This window comes from Furipterus horrens, unplaced genomic scaffold (assembly GCF_987537825.1).
Source record: "Furipterus horrens unplaced genomic scaffold, mFurHor1.1.pri manual_scaffold_11, whole genome shotgun sequence".
Taxonomy (NCBI): Eukaryota; Metazoa; Chordata; class Mammalia; order Chiroptera; family Furipteridae; genus Furipterus; species Furipterus horrens.
Window position 1 is genome coordinate 67,926,992 of NW_028327181.1, and position 20,193 is coordinate 67,947,184.

General features: G+C 40.0%; 1 protein-coding gene across 1 annotated transcript in view; it reads left to right on the forward strand.

Moving 5' to 3' along the window:
* The first annotated feature begins 1,723 nt into the window (after positions 1–1,723).
* Positions 1,724–20,193, forward strand: part of CRLF3 (cytokine receptor like factor 3) — a 33,294-nt gene continuing 14,824 nt past the window's right edge. The window contains exons 1-4 of the mRNA XM_090292393.1: positions 1,724–1,917; positions 13,739–13,946; positions 18,899–18,986; positions 19,490–19,667. Coding sequence (XP_090148519.1) covers positions 1,801–1,917; positions 13,739–13,946; positions 18,899–18,986; positions 19,490–19,667 — 591 coding nt within the window. The 5' untranslated portion in view covers positions 1,724–1,800. The remainder of the gene's footprint in view (positions 1,918–13,738; positions 13,947–18,898; positions 18,987–19,489; positions 19,668–20,193) is intronic.

Sequence of the window (20,193 nt, forward strand, 5' to 3'; positions counted from 1 at the left end):
GCCAAGGGCAAAAATATATAAATGCTAATACATTTTATTTTTGTCAGTCTTTTCTGAATCTACTTCAATGGCCTTTTTATTCATTAAAGATGCTTCTAAATATCTTTAGTATACTTTTACATCTTTTATATAGATCAGTTACGCCATGAGTTCCTGTCTATGATGCTTTTATTTAGTACCTTTTAGGATACTTCCAAGTTGCAAATTACAGAAAACGGAACTCAAGCTTCCTTAAACAATAAAAGGCATTCATTAACTAGTACAGTAAGTATGTACAAAGGGCCTGGCTACTGTATCTTCAGGATAAAGCTAATTTTCCATTTTCTCCAGAAGGCTTCTCTTTTCTAAACTTTTCTAGTTCTAAGTGTCATTTATTTAGCACAAAACAATGTGGTAGAAAGAACTTTTGTTTGGTCTGGGAGAATTGGGGTTTAGCCTCTGGTACAGATTCTTTGTGTAATCTTGATTAAATCACGATCTGTCTCTGTTCCATGGCTGAGGCAACTTTCCGCTCTTATATCCTTGGCCAGAGGTCAGCAAACTATGGCCCAGAGCCAAATCTGACATACCTCCTATTTAAAAAAAAAAAAAATTATTTATTTACTTTTCGAGATAGAGGAAGGGAGGAAGAAAGACAGGGAGAGGAACATCGAGTGTGCTGTGTGCCAGAAAAGAAGCATCCATCATCAGTTGCCTCTCGCAGGCCCCCAACCGGTGACCCTTCCTCCGGGTCTCAATCCACTGAGCCACACCAGCAAGGGCATGTTTGTTTGTTTAAAAAGATTTTATTTATTTATTTTTAGAGCTAGGGGAAGGGAGGAAGAAAGAGAGGGAGAGAAACATGATGTGGGAGAGAAACATCCATGGGTTGCCTCTCCTATGCTCCCCACAGAGGACTGGACCCGCAGCCCGGGTGTGTGCCCTGACCAGGATTTGAACCGGTGACCTTGGGCTTTCCTAGAGGACACCCGACCTACTTAGCCACACTGGTTAGGGCACCTGTTTTTGGATCACCCCCAAACTTAGAATGTTTTTTACTTTTTCTCCGTAGTTGACAAAATTTGCAAGGAATATTTTGTGACACGTGAAAATTATGTGAAATTCAAATTTGTGTCCATAAAGTTTTATTTGCACACGGTCACGCCCATTTATTAAGGATGTTGCAACAGAAACCTTATGTTCCTACCTGGCCCTTGCAAGAAAAGCTTGATAATATCTGTTTTGGACTTGTACGTGGACTGCTGTACCTATTGCCGGTCAACGTTTAAGGCCCATCTTGGCTCCCTCATTAGACTTCTGGGTGACAGCCCCCCCTGAGCGCGGTACCTGGTTCAGAGTAACTCCTATAATACCTGCCGCTGCTGGGATTCTCGTTTAGTAGGGAGGTCGGACAATGATAATTTAAGAGCCAACTGGGTTGAAATACCCACGGCTTGACCACGTTGTCCCTCAGTGTCCTTTTCTGAGAAACAGAGATACAAGGAGGCCAGAATGAGACAGAGTGAGGGAAGCACTTCTTAAGGTGTTATTGGTAACCTTTCCCTGCCCCGATGTTTGTTTTGAGGCGACGGCGCGGGCCAAGCGCTGCACGCGAACCGGGAGGAGCCGCGGTGCGGTGGAGCGCCGAGCGCTGCTGGGATCCTGATGCCTGTAGAGCACAGCGCTCGCGGGAGGCTGTCAATCAAGGCCGCCCTGGGGCGGGACAGGGCGGCGCTTCCGGCTGCGCTTGGCCACGCTGGGCCGCTCCGCGGCGCCCGGGACAGTCGGGAACCGCGCCCGGAGCCGGCGGCCGAGGTGGCAATGGAGCTGAATCCGGAGCTGCTGCTGCAGGAGGCCCGCGAGAACGTGGAGGCAGCGCAGAGCTACCAGCGAGAGCTGGGCCAGAGGCTGCAGGGGCTGCGAGAGGCGCAGAGGCAGGTCGGATGGCCGCGCCCGGAGGGGCGCTGTGGGCCCCGGGGAGCCCGCGCGGTGCCCGGTGGGTGGGCGGGAGCCGGGAGGGCTCCGAGGGGTGGTAGTGTCCGAAAACTGTGACGGGAGAAGGGAAGAGGTTCTGAAGGTGCAGGGAGACCTAGCAGGCTCTGGGAATGGGTGCGGTGGGTGCTGGGAGCTTTTAAGGGGAAGAGACAGTGGGAGGGATCCAGGGAAAGTGTGAGGGGGCGTTCCCTAAATTGTGTGCGGCGGCGGTGGGGATAGGGGTGGGGTCTGAGGCTGGGGAGAATGAGGGACCGGAGCCAAAATCCGAGAACGTCACGGAGGATAGCGAAGATTAAGGAGAGCTGGCGGAGGTGGAGATTCTTGGGCAAACCTGCTCTGGGGACGGAGACTGAGTGTAGAGCCTGAGGAAAAGGGGGGGTGGGGACTTGGGAGAGGCAAAGGTGAGGGCAACATGGATGCTGGAAGGGGAGGATTAGAGAGAGACTGACAGTTTGAGAAGCAGTGGAATTAGCACTAAAATGAATGGGATTAGTGCTTGAGTATAGCACTTAATTTCTCCTGTGATCTGGAATGCATTTTAAAAAACCATTTATTGTAACCCCATTCTAGATGGATTAGAGTTTAAGGTGAAGTTGTGTTGTAAGGTCAGAAGAAGGAAAATGAAATACTTGAGAGATAGAATACAAAGGTGTAGGGAAATGGAAAACAGATTTAAAGAGGTGGGCACTGAAAGGAGAAGCTAAATATACTTTAAAGTGATAGCAGTTATCTGTTCCCTGTGGACATGGTTATCAAAGATACAGGAAAGCCACATGGTTTCCCTGTACCCTGGAACTTATATAGAAAAAGATATAGCCCAATCCCAGTGTGTGATAGGACAGATAATTCTCAAACCACTGTAAACAGAGGTGCTTAATAAATGCTTTTAGAGTTGAGTGGAGTCATTTGAGTGATTGGAATTTCATCACATTAATACTAATCTATGTTGTCATAGAATCTGAAAATGTACAAGTGGCAGAATAGTGCTGTGATAACAGTGCCTTTGGATGGTCTCGTCATTAAGGATACGCACCATGCTTTAGGTTTTATTTTAAAACCCTTATAGAGCTGATGTAAGCTACGCATCATTCATTGTTTAGGAGCAAAACCTAGATATAGTTTTCCTGATTTAGTGGATGCTTTTCAAGGCCTTCCAGTGTATTTATCTTGATTTCCATTTGAAAATCACATATTCCTTCTGATATTTTGAAATAGAGGTTCCAAATCTAGGACATTGTTTAAAAAGATTAAAGCTTCTCATTATATGCCTAATGTTTCAACCAGTTAAGAAGTCTTATATATGAACAGGATTATTGTTTAACTGTATCAGCAGTTAAGCAGTAGAATTGGCACTAAAGGACTGAGTTTAGCACTTAGGAACAGTACTTACTAATTTCTGGTGTGATAGTGGGATGCGTCACAATTTTTTCGTATGATCCCATCCTGAATGGTTTAGTGCTCCATTTCCAAACTTACTTCCTTTAAAATTTTTATATCCAAAAATATACCAGGACATACCTTATGATAATTTAATGTAGTTTAGTACGGGTTTTTGTTTTGTTGTGTTTTTGAGGCCCGTTCTTTTGGAATTGAGACAGAAAACACTAAACGTCCACGACAATTTGCTTTCTGATGACATTGTCTTCTGACTAGGCTGTAATTCTTTTGTAAACTGGAATCTGTTTTCTGCCAGTGCCAGTTACCGCGGCGTTTCTCCTCCAAGCTAATTCAGGAGGGTTGTATGTTTGGGTTTGTAGAATAAGCCCTCTGTCAACTTGCATTTTAAGGAAGGTCTGTGTTACAAAAATGTTATCAAAATAAGCAGCTGCTTTTGTTTGGTGGTTAGGATATTTATAGGGTTCCAGTTATTTTCAGAATAACTACATAAAATATATGGCTTTTTAGTCAAAGATTTTTCATGGAGGAAGGATGGGAAGAGCAAAGAGCAACGGATGCTCCTTTTTTTGTATATTTTCTTACTCGCTGATTTTATTTTGGATGGATGGTTTTTTTTTTTTTTAACAGATAATTTGCATACCATAAAATTTGTGCCTTAGCCGTGGCCGGGTGGCCCAGTTGGTTGGAGTGTCGTCCCATGCACAAAGTTTGCAGGTTTGGTTCCTGGTCAGGACATGTACCTAGTTTGTGGATTAATTTAGTGGGGGCACATACCAGAGGCAACCATGATGCTTCTCTCTCACATTGATGTTTTTTTTTCTTTCTCTCCCTTCCTTGCTCTCTAAGATCAATGAACATGTCCTCTGGTGAGAATTGGGGAAAATTTTTTTGTGCCTTAAAATGTACAAGTCAGCAGTTTTTAAAATATTCACAAAGATGTGCAACCATCATCACTATCTAATTACAGTATATTTTTATCACTCCAAAAGGAAATCCCTTACCCAGTAGCTGTCACTCCTCTAGTCCCTGGCAACCACTAAACTTTTCATTCTCTATTTGGATTTGCTTATTCTGGACATTTCATATAGATGGCCTTATACACTATGTGGCCCCCTGGGACTGGCTGACTTCTTTGACTTAGCATAATGTTTTCAAGGTTCCTACGAGTGATAGTATGTATCAGTACTTCTGTCCTTTTTATGGCTGAATAATATTCATTGTGTCGCTAACCACATTTTATTTATCCAGTCATCAGTTGATAGTTGAGTTATGTTCACTTTTTGGCTCTTATGAATAATGTTGCTGAGAATATTCATGTACAAGTTTCTGTGTGGCTATGTTTTCCGTTCTTTTAGTATGTATATACTTGGGAATGCTGGGTGGTGTGATGACTGTTTAACTTTTTCAAGACCTCTAGGCATACCCTTTGCCTTTGCTTTTGTTTCTTACCCTTTAAAACCTGTGAAATTTGTCTCATGTTAAGAAATCATGTCTATAAAAGTCTAGAAGGAAGAGTAAAAATCTTTTAGGTTATTCTGTCAAAAACAACTGCTAGCCTGTAGCAGTTTCTCCTCTTGTGGTTAAGTGTACGCTCTACCATCTGTCTGAGAAAAGGAAGTGCTGTGTAGGAATGCAGGGGTAGTCTGTAACTCTTACTGTTTGAATAAGTAAAGGCTAGTGAGATGTTCGTTGTCTTCAGGAAACCAGATAATGTTTACAGCTAGCCTGGCCTAACTGATGTTGAAATTATTAAGAATAGTTCTCTACAGCTTCCTGGGATCCTTGGTGTTAAGATGTAAATACCAAACAAATGAACTCCCACTCTCCTTAAATACTCATTTGTTCATTTATTCAATAAATAATTTAATGTAGGTCAGAGATTCTTCTAGGTCCTAGAAATGCTGTGGTCAGGGGAACAGACCACTGCCTTCATGGATTTATTCTTTCCTTTGATGGCTGATCAGTAGACTATTACCCCTAAAAACAAAACAGATAAGAAAAAGCCTTAATTATTGTATATTCATTTTAAAATTTTACTGCCATTATGTTTTTCATCACTTGTTTATTTCTACAGAGTTGGCTTTCCTGCTTGTTGTAATTAGAGATAGCTAATCAAGAGGTTACATGGCAATGTCAGCTGGCTAGTCACATACGCCTTACAGAGTGGCACTACCTTGTTGACACTGCCATATCCAGGGTCTAGTCCTCAGCTTTGCAAGTGTGGAAACTTCATCTTTGTACATTATCAAAGAGGGATTAGTTTGAGGTACTGGAGGTGCCTACAGTGAGAAATATCAATATTCGAGTCTGTGTACAGTTATATTTCACTCCATAAAATGAATGTGTTGGCCTTCATGGGCCTTTTAGTTGGTATTATTCAGTGCTTCTCAGGGCATTGTCAAAAACAAGTCTGCTTTTTCAGAGTAAAGGGCCAGATCCTGGTACCTGATTAAGGTACTATTTGGTGAGGACCCTGCCCGACTCTGGCCGTGGTGTCCCTTTGATCCTGGCTACTATAAGGGTGGTCCATTACCACAGCAATGGCTTCATCACCTGAAAGCTTGTGAAGAATGCAGGAGTCAGGCCCCACCCACACCTACCGAATTAGAACCTATCCTTTAATGACATTACCAGGTATGACATGTATGTACATTAAAACTTGAGGTGCACTGCCTTGGAGTATAGCATTACCACTTCATCAGCTCTTTACTGATTTCTATAGTATAATCTAAACCCCAGGTGTACTGTCATAAGTTTGGTTTATTTGCAAGAGTAAAACATTGTTCGGAATATAGCCTTGTTAGATAATTATACAATGATATTCAAGTGAATAATTGATTATCTCAAGGCAGTGCTTTCCTAGAGTGTCTTAACATCTGTAATCTGACCATTATTATCTTTCATAGTATTTTGTTTTCAATTTTTAATAGTTGATTTCAGATAATTTCTTTAAGATTTAACTCCTAATCTTAGTATTCCTGATGTACAGTACCAGGTTTCCTATAGATTATTGTTCCCACAGTATTTGAAAACACGTAGCGTACTAGTTAAAGCCTGGGACAGATATAGAACTCAGCAGGAAAAAAAAAAAGTTATTTCAGAGAACCGGGGCAGGAAGTCTTAGTAGCTAAGCAAAGAAAAGAAAGCTATTATTGCTTCTTTTATCTCCTACTTCCCCTTCTGTTACCTATTTTCAAAACAGCCCAGAAATCTTTTTGAAATAATTTGTTACTGCAGTAGTACTTAAAATGTTCTATTAGAGTGTCCTAAGAAAAGGTTAAATCTAGAGCTGGGAAAACGCAAGAATGGATGAAATAATTTAAAAATAACCAATAATTCTACTACTTAGAGAAAACCATTATTAACATTTTGTTGTATCCTTCTAGACATTATTTTGCAAAACTGAGAGACTACTATATATGCAACTTTGTATTATTATTATTTTTCTTTTGGTTTTCATTATAAGCATTTATTATGAAAAATTTCCCATGTGCAGTCTAATTTGTAACATAGAGGTGAATAGAGTCCATTGTATAGGAACCAGTGCAGCATTGGTTAGTGGTTGACTCAGGTACACCAAAATACAAGAAGCAAAGCTCTAGAAGCAATACTAAATAATCAACACCCAAGAAAAAAAAGCTGCATGTATATTTGCGTGCAAAAGGCACATATTTACATTGGTTTTTCAGTCATCTTTTCTTGAATAAGTCTTCTCACAAATTGTTTTTAAACATGACACTCTGAAAGCTGTTTGTTGAATCCAAAACTCATTTGAAATATAGAATGATATATGCATATATATGAACTAAAATAAGCATTCTGAATTAATAATGTTTAAATTGGTGATGTTAATTAAAAGGTGTGTGAATGTCAGTTTTTCTGTATAGCTTTTTTTCCCAATAGAAATTGTAATGTATGTATAATTTAGATTAAGAACTATTCTTGTTACTATAAACCTGGTAAATAATATGGCAAATGTATGACCAAAAAGCCAAACAGATGTAGGATGGGCTTTTATTATTGAGAGGTATCAATGAGTCACGTATATTTGCAGTTATTTTACTTTGTTAGTGCTTGTCTCTGTTAGCCTTGAGACTTGGAGAAACGTATCTTTCCTGATCCTCATGTTCCTTATCTGTATAATGAGGACAAGGATTGTACCTACTTTATTTGGCCAGTGTGGGAATTAAAATGAGAAATGTATTTGAATGCTTAGCACAATGTCTGTGACATAAGAAGTGCTTAATAAATACTCATATTAGCTGTAGTAATACCACTAAATATTATTGTTATTCAAAGTGACATCCTCTACTTCTCTCCTACTCACTTTCCCAACAGAATGCTCTTTTTGAGCTCTGATGGCAGTTTGTGGCTCTCCCCCTTATATAGAACTTAATACTACATTTTATGATAGTTATGTGTGCATGCAACTATCTCCTTTACCAGAATGAGTTTTTTTGAGGTCAGGACCATGCCTTACTTATCTTTATAAGCCCAGTTCCTGGAACATACTAGACCTCATTAAATACTGAATGAGTGTCTTTATGAATGTTGTGGGTGTAATTTTGCAGATATTTAAAAAATATTGTTTGTGGTCTTGATTATATGCATCCTATTCATTAATGCAGATAATCAAGAATTAAACATTTTTATCATATGATTTGGTTATTTGTTGCTACATAAACTGTGTCAAAGTCTAATGGCTTAAAAAGCAACCATTTTATTTGCTTGCCATTCAGGGGGATTGACTGAGGCTCAATTAGCCATTTCCTAAGTTTGCTGGTAACACTCAGGTAATTGCAATCAGATGGCAGCTAAGGCTGGCTTGTTCAAGATAGAATGTTCAGTTAGCCTGCTTGAAGCCTTAGTGGAATCAGGAGTCGGCTGGAGTTCTGGTATGGCTGGCCCTCAGTGCCATCTCTTTCTTCTTCTCCCTCTCTTCCTCCCTCCGCCTTCCCCCTCCCCTCCCCCTTCCACTTGTTCTCTCCAGAAAGGTAGATATACTTCTTAAATGGTGATTCAGGACTCCCAAAGTGCAAAAGCCTAAGTTGCCAGGTTTTCTTAAGGCTGAGGCCTAGAACTGCAGAGTATCAGTTCCACTCTGTAGCTGTGCATGGTCACAGGCCCAGCCTCTATTCTAGACAAGAGGGCCGTACCAAGAGTTGTGGTTCATGGTGAGCCACTAATGTTAACAGGCTACCAAATCATATAATAAAGAAAGATTTTCTTTTTGAAAGTTGTCAAATAAGCATTAAAAAATAGCCTAACTGTAAGAGAGATAAGAGGGAAATGTAGCAGCTTGTATTAGTCTATGCAATTCAAATTCTCTGCCACTTTATTAGCTTTATGATGTGGGCACGTTCATTTCTGTGACTTATATGTTACTCATCTGCAGACTTTCTTCATAGGGTTGTGGTATAATTTAAATAAGACCATGGATGTAAGTGCCTAGCACACAGTAGGTATTCAGTAGATGATGTAGCTGTTACTGTATTGTTACTATTGCTATCATTATTTTTAATGACTAATGTGTTGGTGTCAGTGCAAAGAGAGATAGCTAATGCAGTACATTTCATATGAACTAAGAAGAAACATTTTGGTTAGCTTTTCAATTTCAGTTGGCTATTTTGTATCTTTGTCTTTTATTTTTGATCGCTATGTTCTAATGTTAGTCTATGGCGTTTTAAAGCCAGTCTCTAATTTTAAAATACAGTAGTCCCTCTCTATATCGCGGTTCCCTTATCGCGACCTCACTGTATCGCAGGATTTTAAAAAATATTATCATTATTTATCGCAGATTTTTCGCTATATCGTGGGATTTTGTGGTACTGTATATGTATGTTGTTAAAGTTATGTAGGTTTAAGAGTGTAGAATATGTTTAAGAACATAAGTAATGTTTATAAAAGTGTGGAAAAAGTTAATAAGGGAGTGGGAACGATTTATAAGTGTGTGGGAAGGGTTTATAAAGCCTTAAAATATATATAAATACTAAAATAAATGTAAGATTCCTACTTCACGGATTTTCACCTATCGTGGGAGGGTCTAGAATGTAGGAGTCTAGAATTTAAATGCATTCTAGACCCTCCCTGCGAAGTAGGAACCTTACATTTGTTCTTAATTTGTTCTACACTCTTAAACCTACGTAACTTTAACAACATATACAATACCGCAAAATCCCGCGATATAGCGAAAAATCCGCGATAAATAATATAATATTTTTTAAAATCCTGCGATACAGTGAGACCGTGATAAGTGAACCACGATATAGAGAGGGACTACTGTATATTAATTTCCTTTTTGAGACCTTGAGTTGTGTATCATTTGTATTCATAAATCTACTTTGTTACAAACCATCCTGGGGTTTTGCTCTAGAACAGCTAGATAGCATTTGGGGCTGACTGGTTGACTACCACAGGATTCTTCCTGCAAGGACAAGAAATACATGTTATAGCAGGAAGTGACTCAGTCAATACATAATTTACAGGTTTACCCGGGAACTCTTTCAGACAGACTCTGTAAGAACTAAACAGCTTGTCGCATGGAAAACCTATGGTCCTTGGAGTCCATGTTTCTGGTACTGGGAAGCCTTGGGGCAGTAATTTGACATGTTTTAGCTTCACTTTCTTCAACATAAACAATACAAACCCACCTCTCAGAACTGTTGTGAAGATTTAGTGAGCTAACCCTGAATACATTGGACCATGATACTGTAACAGAACCCCTGGGCTGCTCCGATTGAAACAGAACCCACGGGCTGCTTAGTTAGGGGCCCGATTGCCCGCCACCAGAATTATAACTTTGAATACCAGAGTTTGGTGAAAAGAAAAAGAATTGTTTATTTACACATAGTCCTGCCTCCCCCTCCCAGACTTGGCCAGTCTTAGGAAAGTCAGAAACACCGTTTCCCTACTTCATAGGCACAGTTCAGCTTTACCAGTAGCTGCCAATCACTCAGTTCTGATTGGGGAGGTCCTTTCTGTGCTGTGGTGCCCTCCAGCTCTCAATGCAGGACCGCCTGGATTCTCAGCCTCCTTGGAAACTGCCTTCTTCCTGCAAACCGCATGGATCTCCTCTCCTTCTCAAAGCAGCCTGGCAAGAGCCTCTTCTTAAAGCAGCCTGAAGATCCCTTCTCCAAGCCAGATGGAGGGAGCCCACAAGAGCCAGAGAGTGAGGGCGTGAGGGCCAGAGAGAGCCTGAGAGCGAGAGCCTCCTAGAGCCAGAGCCAGCCCAAAATATGTCCGCAGCTGCTTCTCTTCTTCCTTGCCTCCTCTCTCTCCCCCGTCCTCTCATGCAGTGGGTGTTGCGAACAGTTCTGACCATTCAGATAACCCTACGTAGGCTCTGTCTGCTTCTTCCATACCAGCCCACAGTCCAAGATCCCTACCATCTTCCTGAGTCTTGGAAGTAAAGCTGATCTTTGCAGCAATGTTTCCAGCCACTAGATCCAGGCATGCAAGGGCATCCTGAAAGCTGCTTCCTGCTCCCTGTCTCCCAGCCGCAAACTCTGGGGTTTGTTTTTGGACTCCCCTGTTTCTGTAACAATACCACATCAGACAGGAACAAATTCAGTCAACAGTGAAGCCCGCATTTTTTTTAAAGCTTCATAAAGCTAAGCAAATGCACTTGGTCACATGATTGGCTTAAATGTGACCAAGGCTTTAGATTATGAACTGTATTTCAGGGAGAAGAAAATGATGCCAAGGTAGTATCAAGCAGTGATTGGGGTTCTATGAACAAAAGGGAACAACACCTTTATAATGAAAGTACAGGAGGTGAATTTGGAAATGGATTCTCCCTTCCCTGGCCCTCTCACTGCTTTGTGTTCACATACTTCCTTTTTTTTTCTGAGGTTCTGAAACAAAAACAAAACATAGTCAGGCCCTGCAGCAGCTGTAGGAGCTTTTGAATTCTTTCTAAAGAGGAAATTGACTTTACCTAACCAATGCACTTCCTGTGTGTGCTGTATCCGTTAAAGAGCGAGACAGGACCTGGTTGGTATAGTTTTCAACTGCAGAGTTTCCTCTTGGTGATGGGGGTGCGAACTATACTACAGTGTTCCGGCATGTCGTCTCCATTTATTTCTGGTATGTGTAAGGTCTGAGTCACCTGGGGAGCTTGTTAGAAATTCAGGTCCTGAGTCAGTAGCTCTGGGTGGAGCCTGAGACATTTCTGACAATATCCGGGTGATGTATCAAAATCATAAGACACTCTCTCCCTGGTTCTTTTAATAAGGTCGTTAAAACACATACATGAGTAACTTCATTTTTATTCAACAGCATTTATTTGCTTAGTGCTACAATGTTAGGGTCTTATTCTCAAGGATCTCCACTCAGTTGAGTGATAAACCAAATCAAGCACATTTTGAGTATGGCTTTATTTATTTACTTAGTGATCAATTGGTTGTTTCATTTATTTATACATTCTTTGGTTGATTTATTTTTAATTTTTTTCCCTTTTATTGTTTTTCTTTATTATATAAGCAAAGTATGCTCATTGTAAGACATTAGAACACATGAATAACAAAAAGAAGGAAACAATAATAAGCATAATTTTACCAACTGAACATTGGTTGATTTTTGTATGTTCCCTGAATGGAGAGTCAACCTGCAACCTTGGTGTATCAGGGTGATGCTCTAACCAACTGAGCTACCTGGCCAGGGCGAGTATGGAGCCCCCTCCCTTTTTAAAAAAAATAAAAATATGATAACTTTGACTTGGATTTATTTTATAGAAGTTGTTTAGTAACTTTACAGAGATTAGTTAGTAATATAACTTCAATTAGGATTTCTCCTTTACTTTATGATTTAAGGAATTCTATTACTGCAAACATACCATTCATTGTAACTTCCATTAATGTCAAAAGGAGAAAAATTGTTTTCATAATCTGCCCATTCCAGCCAATCAAAGTGTTCTTTTTTTAAGTATTTCTTTGTTGTCCTTGGGCAGGGGCATCTTTTGTTTTTGTGTGGTTGTGGACATTTCTGTAAGATAATTTTGTATTCTGCCCTTTAGTATTAGAGAATAAATAGAAAGTTATCTAAATTTCTCTATTAACTGCTGAAATATTGTGCTTTATCCATATTTTGATATATCCTTTCTTGGTAGATTTTTCTTGGACTTCAGTTGCTCTTACTAAGATAAAGTTAGCAAAAGGGTTAGGGTAGTAAACATAACATGTTATATGAAACTAATATGATAATGTTTGCAAAATAAAGTATGTGTTTGCTTTAATTCAACTGATTGTTTGGCTTATAGTTAGAATTTCCTTTTTAAGTGAGAGAGTGGTGTGTTATCTGTATTCTTTAAAAAAATCTGGTATCTGTACAGACAACTGATTTTTCAAAATATGCGTGAGATATAAAGATTTTCCTGTCTTGTCTCTGAGAACAGCAGTTCTTAACCTGACTCTGTGGACCTAGGGCATTGTTGCTCAAGAGTATGAGCTACAGAATCACAGGTGTGCTTATAAGTCAGGCAGGTCTGGGATGGAGCCCTGCAATCTGAATTATAACAGGCAGCCTATGTGATTCTTCCGCAAACCAACTTTCAGAATTACTGCTCCCGGCAAGCCATGGTTGGGATATGAGGGAATTTGTAACCTCTGAAATGGATAGATTTCTTTAGGGTAGGGATTATTCATTTTTCTGGAAAGTGGGTCTATAAACCTCTCATTGAGATTCCCAAAGAGGACCATGTCTCAAAAAAGATTGTTATTGTCCCAGAAGTGTATGTTTCATAAACATTTTCTGCCTCTTATGAAACTCTTTGGATTTTAAATAAATTTTTACGTTTCTTTTGGCATAATGAGAGCATTTAATCCACTAATGGATTTTTTTTTTTTTTTTTTTGTATTGTGGCTTTCTAATCTACCATTTCTTTACTACTTTTCAGCAAAATGAATTTTAATTCCCTTCTAATTTAAAATTATTTTTTACTGAAATGTACTATTGCCAAGAACTACTTTGTGCAGGTAATACTAACTCTTAATTTATTGAGAACAACAGTGTGCCTGTTGTTTTACTAAGTGCAACATATATTATTTGTATTTAATCCTAACAGCAAACCCCATGAGGTAAGGATTAGTGTACTCATTTGAGAAATAAGGAAATTGAGGCATGGAGTACTCAGTTAACTGGGCCACACTGACACAGTTTGTGAAGGATAGAACCAGGGTTTGAGCCCATTTTGTCTCACCTGAAGGCCAATTCTATGCAAGTCTGCAAGTTTGTGCCAATGAATTACATTTGGTTTTTCAGTGAATAGAAGATAATAGCTGTGTAGTACCTTGAATTATTATAGATGTTGCTTGTGTATTAGCCTTTTGTAGTGATTCTGATTCTGAGTTTTTATATTATTTCTTCTCAGATCAAAGAGAGTGCGTCACAGACAAGAAATGTCCTCAAACAGCATTTTAATGATTTAAAGGGAACCCTTGGGAAGCTCCTGGATGAGCGATTGGTGACCCTTTTGCAAGAGGTGGATACCATTGAACAAGACACCATTAAACCACTAGATGACTGCCAGAAGCTCATAGAGCATGGAGTTAGCGCTGCAGAGGATTTGGTCCAAGAAGGTGGGAGTCCAGGGAGCCTATTAAATGTGGCAAGTTCAGATTGACACTATGCTGATTTCTCAGGATACCAGCAGGCTTATTGCCATCTGAGGGGTGCTTAGGATGTTTCTACCTTGGGACACTTTGTAATATAGGATGACAGATACAGAGTGAGGTACCCCAGGGTAAGTGCAATTAAGGTGTTAATTATAATTGTTTACAAAACAAAGAGTAAATGATTTTTCTCAAATGGTTCTTATGACAATCACTGTTAAAGAGCAATTTGAAGGTCTTTTTGAATCTTCAAATATTTTTCAGAACTTTGGCTGGGTAGCTCAGTTGGTTAGAGTGTTGTCCCCATTTGCCAGGGTTGTGGGTTCAATCATGGGTCAAGGCACATACAGGAATCAACCAATGAATGCATCAGTCAGTGCAACAACAAATCTCTCTCTCTCTCTCTCTCCCTCCCTCCCTCCCTCCCTCAAGAAAAAATTTTTTTCGGAGTGTTCATAGTTTATAGAATTTAATTCCATTGTTCTTCTTAGTAGGTTAAGAAATATGATTAGTGTTTACTTCTGAAATTGTAGTTCTTATGTTTTTGTTTTTAGCCAATTATTTTGGTTGAATCATGCCCAGATCTTTCCTTCCATCCTTCCTTTCTTCCTTCCTTCCCTCCCTTCCTCCCTCCCATAAGCCTTTCTCAGGTACATTAAACAAAAATTCTGCCCTTTGTTGTTCACATGTTAGAGAGGCATACGTGCTGAGAAACCTTATGGGAGCGCAGAAGGGAAGTGCTTAACTCCGGAAGAGTGTACGGTAGCTTTCTGTAGGAGGAGTTTTACAGAGGCTTGAAGAAATTCATCAGGCAGACAGAGGAAGCAAAGGAGGTGACAGCATGATTGGAAGCAGAAGTAGCATCATGAGTGAAGTGAGTAGCGCACTAGGGGTCTTTCTGAAGTATCTGAGACAGCAAAGTTACAGTCAGATTTGCATTTTTAAAAATGGCACTGCCTACAGTTTGGAGACTAGATTCAAGGTTGTAAGACTAGAGATAAAGACTAATTAGAAAGTTGCAGTTGTGACACACAGGAGACTTCGGCCAAGATGGAGGCCTAGACTGACACGCTCCGTCTCCCTCCACAACTAAGAAGGACTACAACTACTGCAAAACCAGAAATAACCAGAAGTTCCAGAAAATAAATGGAAGTCCGACGTATGAAGTTATAAAGAAGTGGTGCTCATCCGGACGGGTAGGAGGGGCAAAGCCGGGGAGAAGAGGTCAAGCTGTGCTGGTGGCAGCAGCTGCGGTGACGGCGGGATGGCGGTAAGCACAGACACTGGGGAAGGCAGACCCCCATTGCCTTGGACTGTGAAGCCTGGAGGGAGTGAGGACAGAGGAGGAGGCTCCCAGTCTCTCAGCGGAGAGTGAATGGCAGGAATGGAATCCATCTTGGACCCCCGCCCCCACACAAAGCTCCACAGTGTGGTGAGAAGGGTCGCCCAGTTGTGACAAGTACAGGGGGGCTCTGCCCTGTATAGCGTAGGAGGTGTGACAGCCCTGCCAAGGAAGCAAAGGTAAGCACAAAACTGTCAGGATGGCACAGATCATGATAGAGATCCCGGAGACACAGCTGACCAGACAGCAAATATCTGATCTAACGGATCAGCAGATAGATAGATAATCTTTCTGAGACACAGTTCAGAGCTTTGGTTATACGAATGCTTACACACCTAACAGCAGATCTTAAACAAGACGGGGAAGGAATGAAGGCTAGTCCTGCTAAAATGAATGAAAACACATACGAAACTAGTGGTGAGGGAAAGAAAACCAGGTATCAAATCAACAAATTGGAACATAGGGAAGGAACAAACAGTCAACCAGTGCAGAAGGAGGAAACGAAAAGTGAAGAAAATGAGGAGAGGCTCAGAAACCTATGGGACAGCTATAAGCGGGCCAACATCCGAATCATAGGGTGCCAGAAGGTGAAGAAGAAGAACTAGAAATTGAAAAATTATGTGAAAAAATAATGAAGCAGAACTTCCCTAACTTGGGGAAGGAAATAAGACTTATAGGTCCAAGAAGGACAGAGAGTTCCAGAAAAACTGGACTCAGGGAGAACCACACCAAGACACATTGTAATCAAAATGTCAAAAATTAAGGATAAAGAGAGAATCTTAAAAGCAGCAAGAGAGAAGAGAATTACGTACAAAGGGGTCCCAATAAGACTATCAGCTGATTTCTCAAAAGAAACTCTGCAGGCAAGAAGGGACTGGCAAGAAATATTCAAAGTAATGAAAAGCAAAAACCTACAACCATGATTACTCTATCTAGCGAAGCTGTCATTCAGAATAGAAGGGCAGAGAAAGTGCTTCCAGGACAAAGCAAAACTGAAGGAATTCATCAGATCCAAACCACTGTTATATGAGATGTTAAAGGGACTTGTTTAGAAGAAGGAGGAGCAAAACTATGAACATTAAAATGAAAACTGTATCACAACAACCAACAACAGAAGCTAGGGAGTTGAAACAAAGGCAAACTAAGTAGGCAACAAGAGAGGGAAAAAAATTATAGGTATGGGGAACATACTGGGGGAGGTCAGCGGGGAAAGTGAAGGGGGGAAAGGGAGGGAGATGATGTAGGAAATAAGAAGCATAGTAGGAGGGAGTGGAGTAGACAAGAAGATGTCGAGAAGAACTATATGCACAACCAATGGGCATGGACTAAGGGGAAGGAGGACAACTGGAGGGAGGGGCGTCACTGGGTGAAGGGGAACAAAGGGAAAAGAAATTGGGACAACTGTAACAGCATAATCAATAAAGCATATTAAAAAAATTAAAAAAAAAAAGAAAGTTGCAGTTGTGATCCAGATAGTAAATAATGAGGACAGTAACAGGTGAAGATAAGGCAGAACTGGTTTTAAGATTTTTCAGAGATAGAATTATTGATGATTTTACTGATCAATAAGGATTGATTATTGGTGATTATCTGGATATGTTAAATTGGTTGGAGGAAAAAAGAAAGGATTTAGGATGACCACAACCAGCCTGATTTTGTGTGTTGGTAAAATGTGTTGTTTACTGACATAGGAAATGAAGGAGGAGGGTGGGCTTTGGTGGGTATTTAGGCATTAGGTTTGAGGCATGTTGACATTGAAGCGCTGAAGACGCCACAAGGTAGCTGGGAATGGTGAGTATGATGCTCAGGAGGGAGATGATACGTGGAGGTGTCAGAGTGGCAGTTAATGGCATAGACGTCAAATTTGAATCTAGGGGAAATAAGTAAAATCATTAAGAGGTGGTCTACAGTCTGAGAAGAGAAGGCAGCGGAGGGTAGAACATTTAAAGGCCAGTTGGGGGGAAAAAATGATCCATGGAAGGCGAATGAATACCATCCATTCTGCAGATTGAATGCTGTTGGTGGCTTAGGGTAAAGCGTGTGCAGGGCTCACAAGTCTGTCACTCCAGCTGGAAAGCAATCCCCTTTTTGGTCCCACTTATGGGTACTAGTGTTATCTTTACATGCTAATTATATTTTAGTCTTATCTTCAATGAGAAGTGCTTATATGCTGTTGACTATCACAGTGCCTTTGAGAAAAAATTTTTAGCAGGACCACAGAATGTCTTTCCCTGGAGGCTTTGCTTTTGGGAACAAACCCAGAAGCAGTTCAGCACAGGTCAGGAGTGCACACCCATCACCCTGAGAACTGAGAAATGTTTTTAGTTTAGAAAATAAATCCTTCCAGGCGTGTACATTTTTTTACAGCATCTGAAACTTCAGTTTTTTTTGATACTTCAGAAATATTTTAAATTTCAGACTCTTTCCTCCCCACCTCCCCTCCCAAGGGATAAAAACTTATTTATGGAATTTTGAGGATTTTAAGGCAATGTTCATTGTGTCTCTGTTTTCCTTTTGGTGAGGGAGAAGCTCCTGCTAAGTGACCTCAGAAAACCTGGGTCACTCCAAGGTGCATTCAGGTGGAAAGGAGTTCTGGTGGTTTTCTGGGCTGTGGAAGGGCATAGAAGTTGGTCATTTTTTTCTTCTTTTTTTTTTTTACTGCCTTTATATAGCATTTTTATTATTCTGTGGAGTGATTTCTAATCTAATATATGATACTCTTTTAGGAAAATGTGACTTATCATTTGGTTTTATAATATCCCATGCCCTATTACTCCGGGCTCCTATTGGAGTTGATAAAAGTTTCTGTAGGACAGATGGAAAAAGTCTCTGGGCTTCTGCTCTGCATAAAATTGATTGACAAACCAGATTTCCTTGCGTAGAACCAAAGAGACATTTCTGGCGAAATGTTGCCATTATGGATGCCTTTTCCTCATGAGCTTAACCTTAGTGTCACTTCTAAAATAGTGTCTTTTAGTTTTGGGGGAGTTTTTAAAAATCACTTTTAATAGCTTTTTAAAAATTTATTGATTTGAGAGAGAGAGAGAGATTAACTTGTTGTTCCACTTATTCATACATTCATTTGTTGCTTCTTGTATGTCCCCTGACCAGAGATTGAACCCACAACCTTGGTGTATGAGAATGACACTCTTAACCAACTGAGCTACGCGGCCAGGGCCAGCGGAATTTTTTTATAAAGAACTTTAACTTTTATTTTTCAAGTACAGTTTACATTCAGTATTATTTTGTATTAGTTTCAGGTGTACAGCATAGTGTTAGACACTCATATGCTTTCAAAGTGTTTCCCCTGATAAGTCTAGTATCCACCTGGCACTATACACAGTTATTACAGTATTACTGACTGTATTCCCTGTGCTGTACTTTACACCCCCATTATTATTTTGTTAACTGGCAATCTGTGTTTCTTAATCCCTTCACCTCTTTTTGGGAATTTGACTGTGGCATCACTGAAGAATCGTTTCCAAGAAAACCAAAGACCTACCCAGACACGGGTTGTGTTTATTACTTACACTATTACTATTTTTCACTGTACTAGAGCTCTTATTTCTGATTGTAGGTGAAATTGCCATTCTTGGTGGCGTAGGAGAACAGAATGAAAAACTGTGGAGTTTTACCAAAAAGGCCTCACACATTCAGTTGGACAGGTAAGAGAGTTAGTGCGTTTGGGGCTTTCTTTCAAGCATTTAAACTATATGCCTTTTTCCCACCTCCTGTTAAAGCTTCTGATTAAGCGAGATAGGGAATATATTTTTCAAGGTTTCACTGCTCATCACCAGTTTTACTAATATGAAATAGTTGTGACCATAGTCTTTGGTATAGTGTGAATGCAGATTTTCTTCAATTCTAATGTGTAAGATAATTGTTAAGTTTTTAAAAATTTGAACATAACATTGAAACTGGGTCATAGTTCAGTAAAACAGATCTTTTGGTATAAACCTGACAACTGTGATCCTACCAGCTTCCTATCTTTTTGCTTTATTTATTCGGGAAGAGAATCTTTGTGTAACGTCTTGCAAAGTCCCCACTGCCATGAGCATTATGTACTGGGAGCTTCCCTATCCTTATAGTATGTGACTGATCTAAAAATAGTCCTTGTGTTTTTAACTCAGTTAAAAGCCTCATAAACACATGAGCTTTGTTTCCTCAGCTTACCAGAAGTGCCTTTATTAGTTGATGTGCCTTGTTTATCTGCTCAGTTGGATGACTCAATTCTTAACATAGTCAAAGACCACATTTTTAAGCATGGAACGGTAGCATCTCGCCCGCCGGTACAGATAGAAGAACTGATAGAGAAACCTGGAGGCATCCTTGTGCGGTGGTGTAAGGTGGGTGGTTCAGGATTGTAAAGTGGCTTCCACATTGTGGATTTGAAATTTGGGGGCCTTACCTTTTTTTTTTTTATTAACTACCTGTAAATATTTTCTTCTCTTCATGAACAAAAATCCCTTTTGCTTTATAATTAAAATAAAGTCACAGGGAACTTGAACTGAGGTAGCTCTTCCAGGTTGAGATAAACAGTTTTGAAGGTACTTTTTAAAAATCCCTGTATCATCACAACATTGTTTCCCAAACTTGGATTGCTTTCATTTCTGTTTATTAGAAAAGTCAAAGATAGTGAATATTGGATGTCTGATATTTTTCTGTTCAACACTCAACTCATATCTCTGAAATAAAATGTCTAAAGAATGGTTTCTTCCCACTCTAAACATTGCTGAGATTTTTGTGTGCGTTAAATCAGTTATGTAGATGAGCTACCATATTTTAGATAGAAACTATGTCCGTGTGAGTCATAGTGTTTTGGCTGTTTGACAAATACATCATTCAGTGGTTGGTGCTCAGTTTCTAGAAACT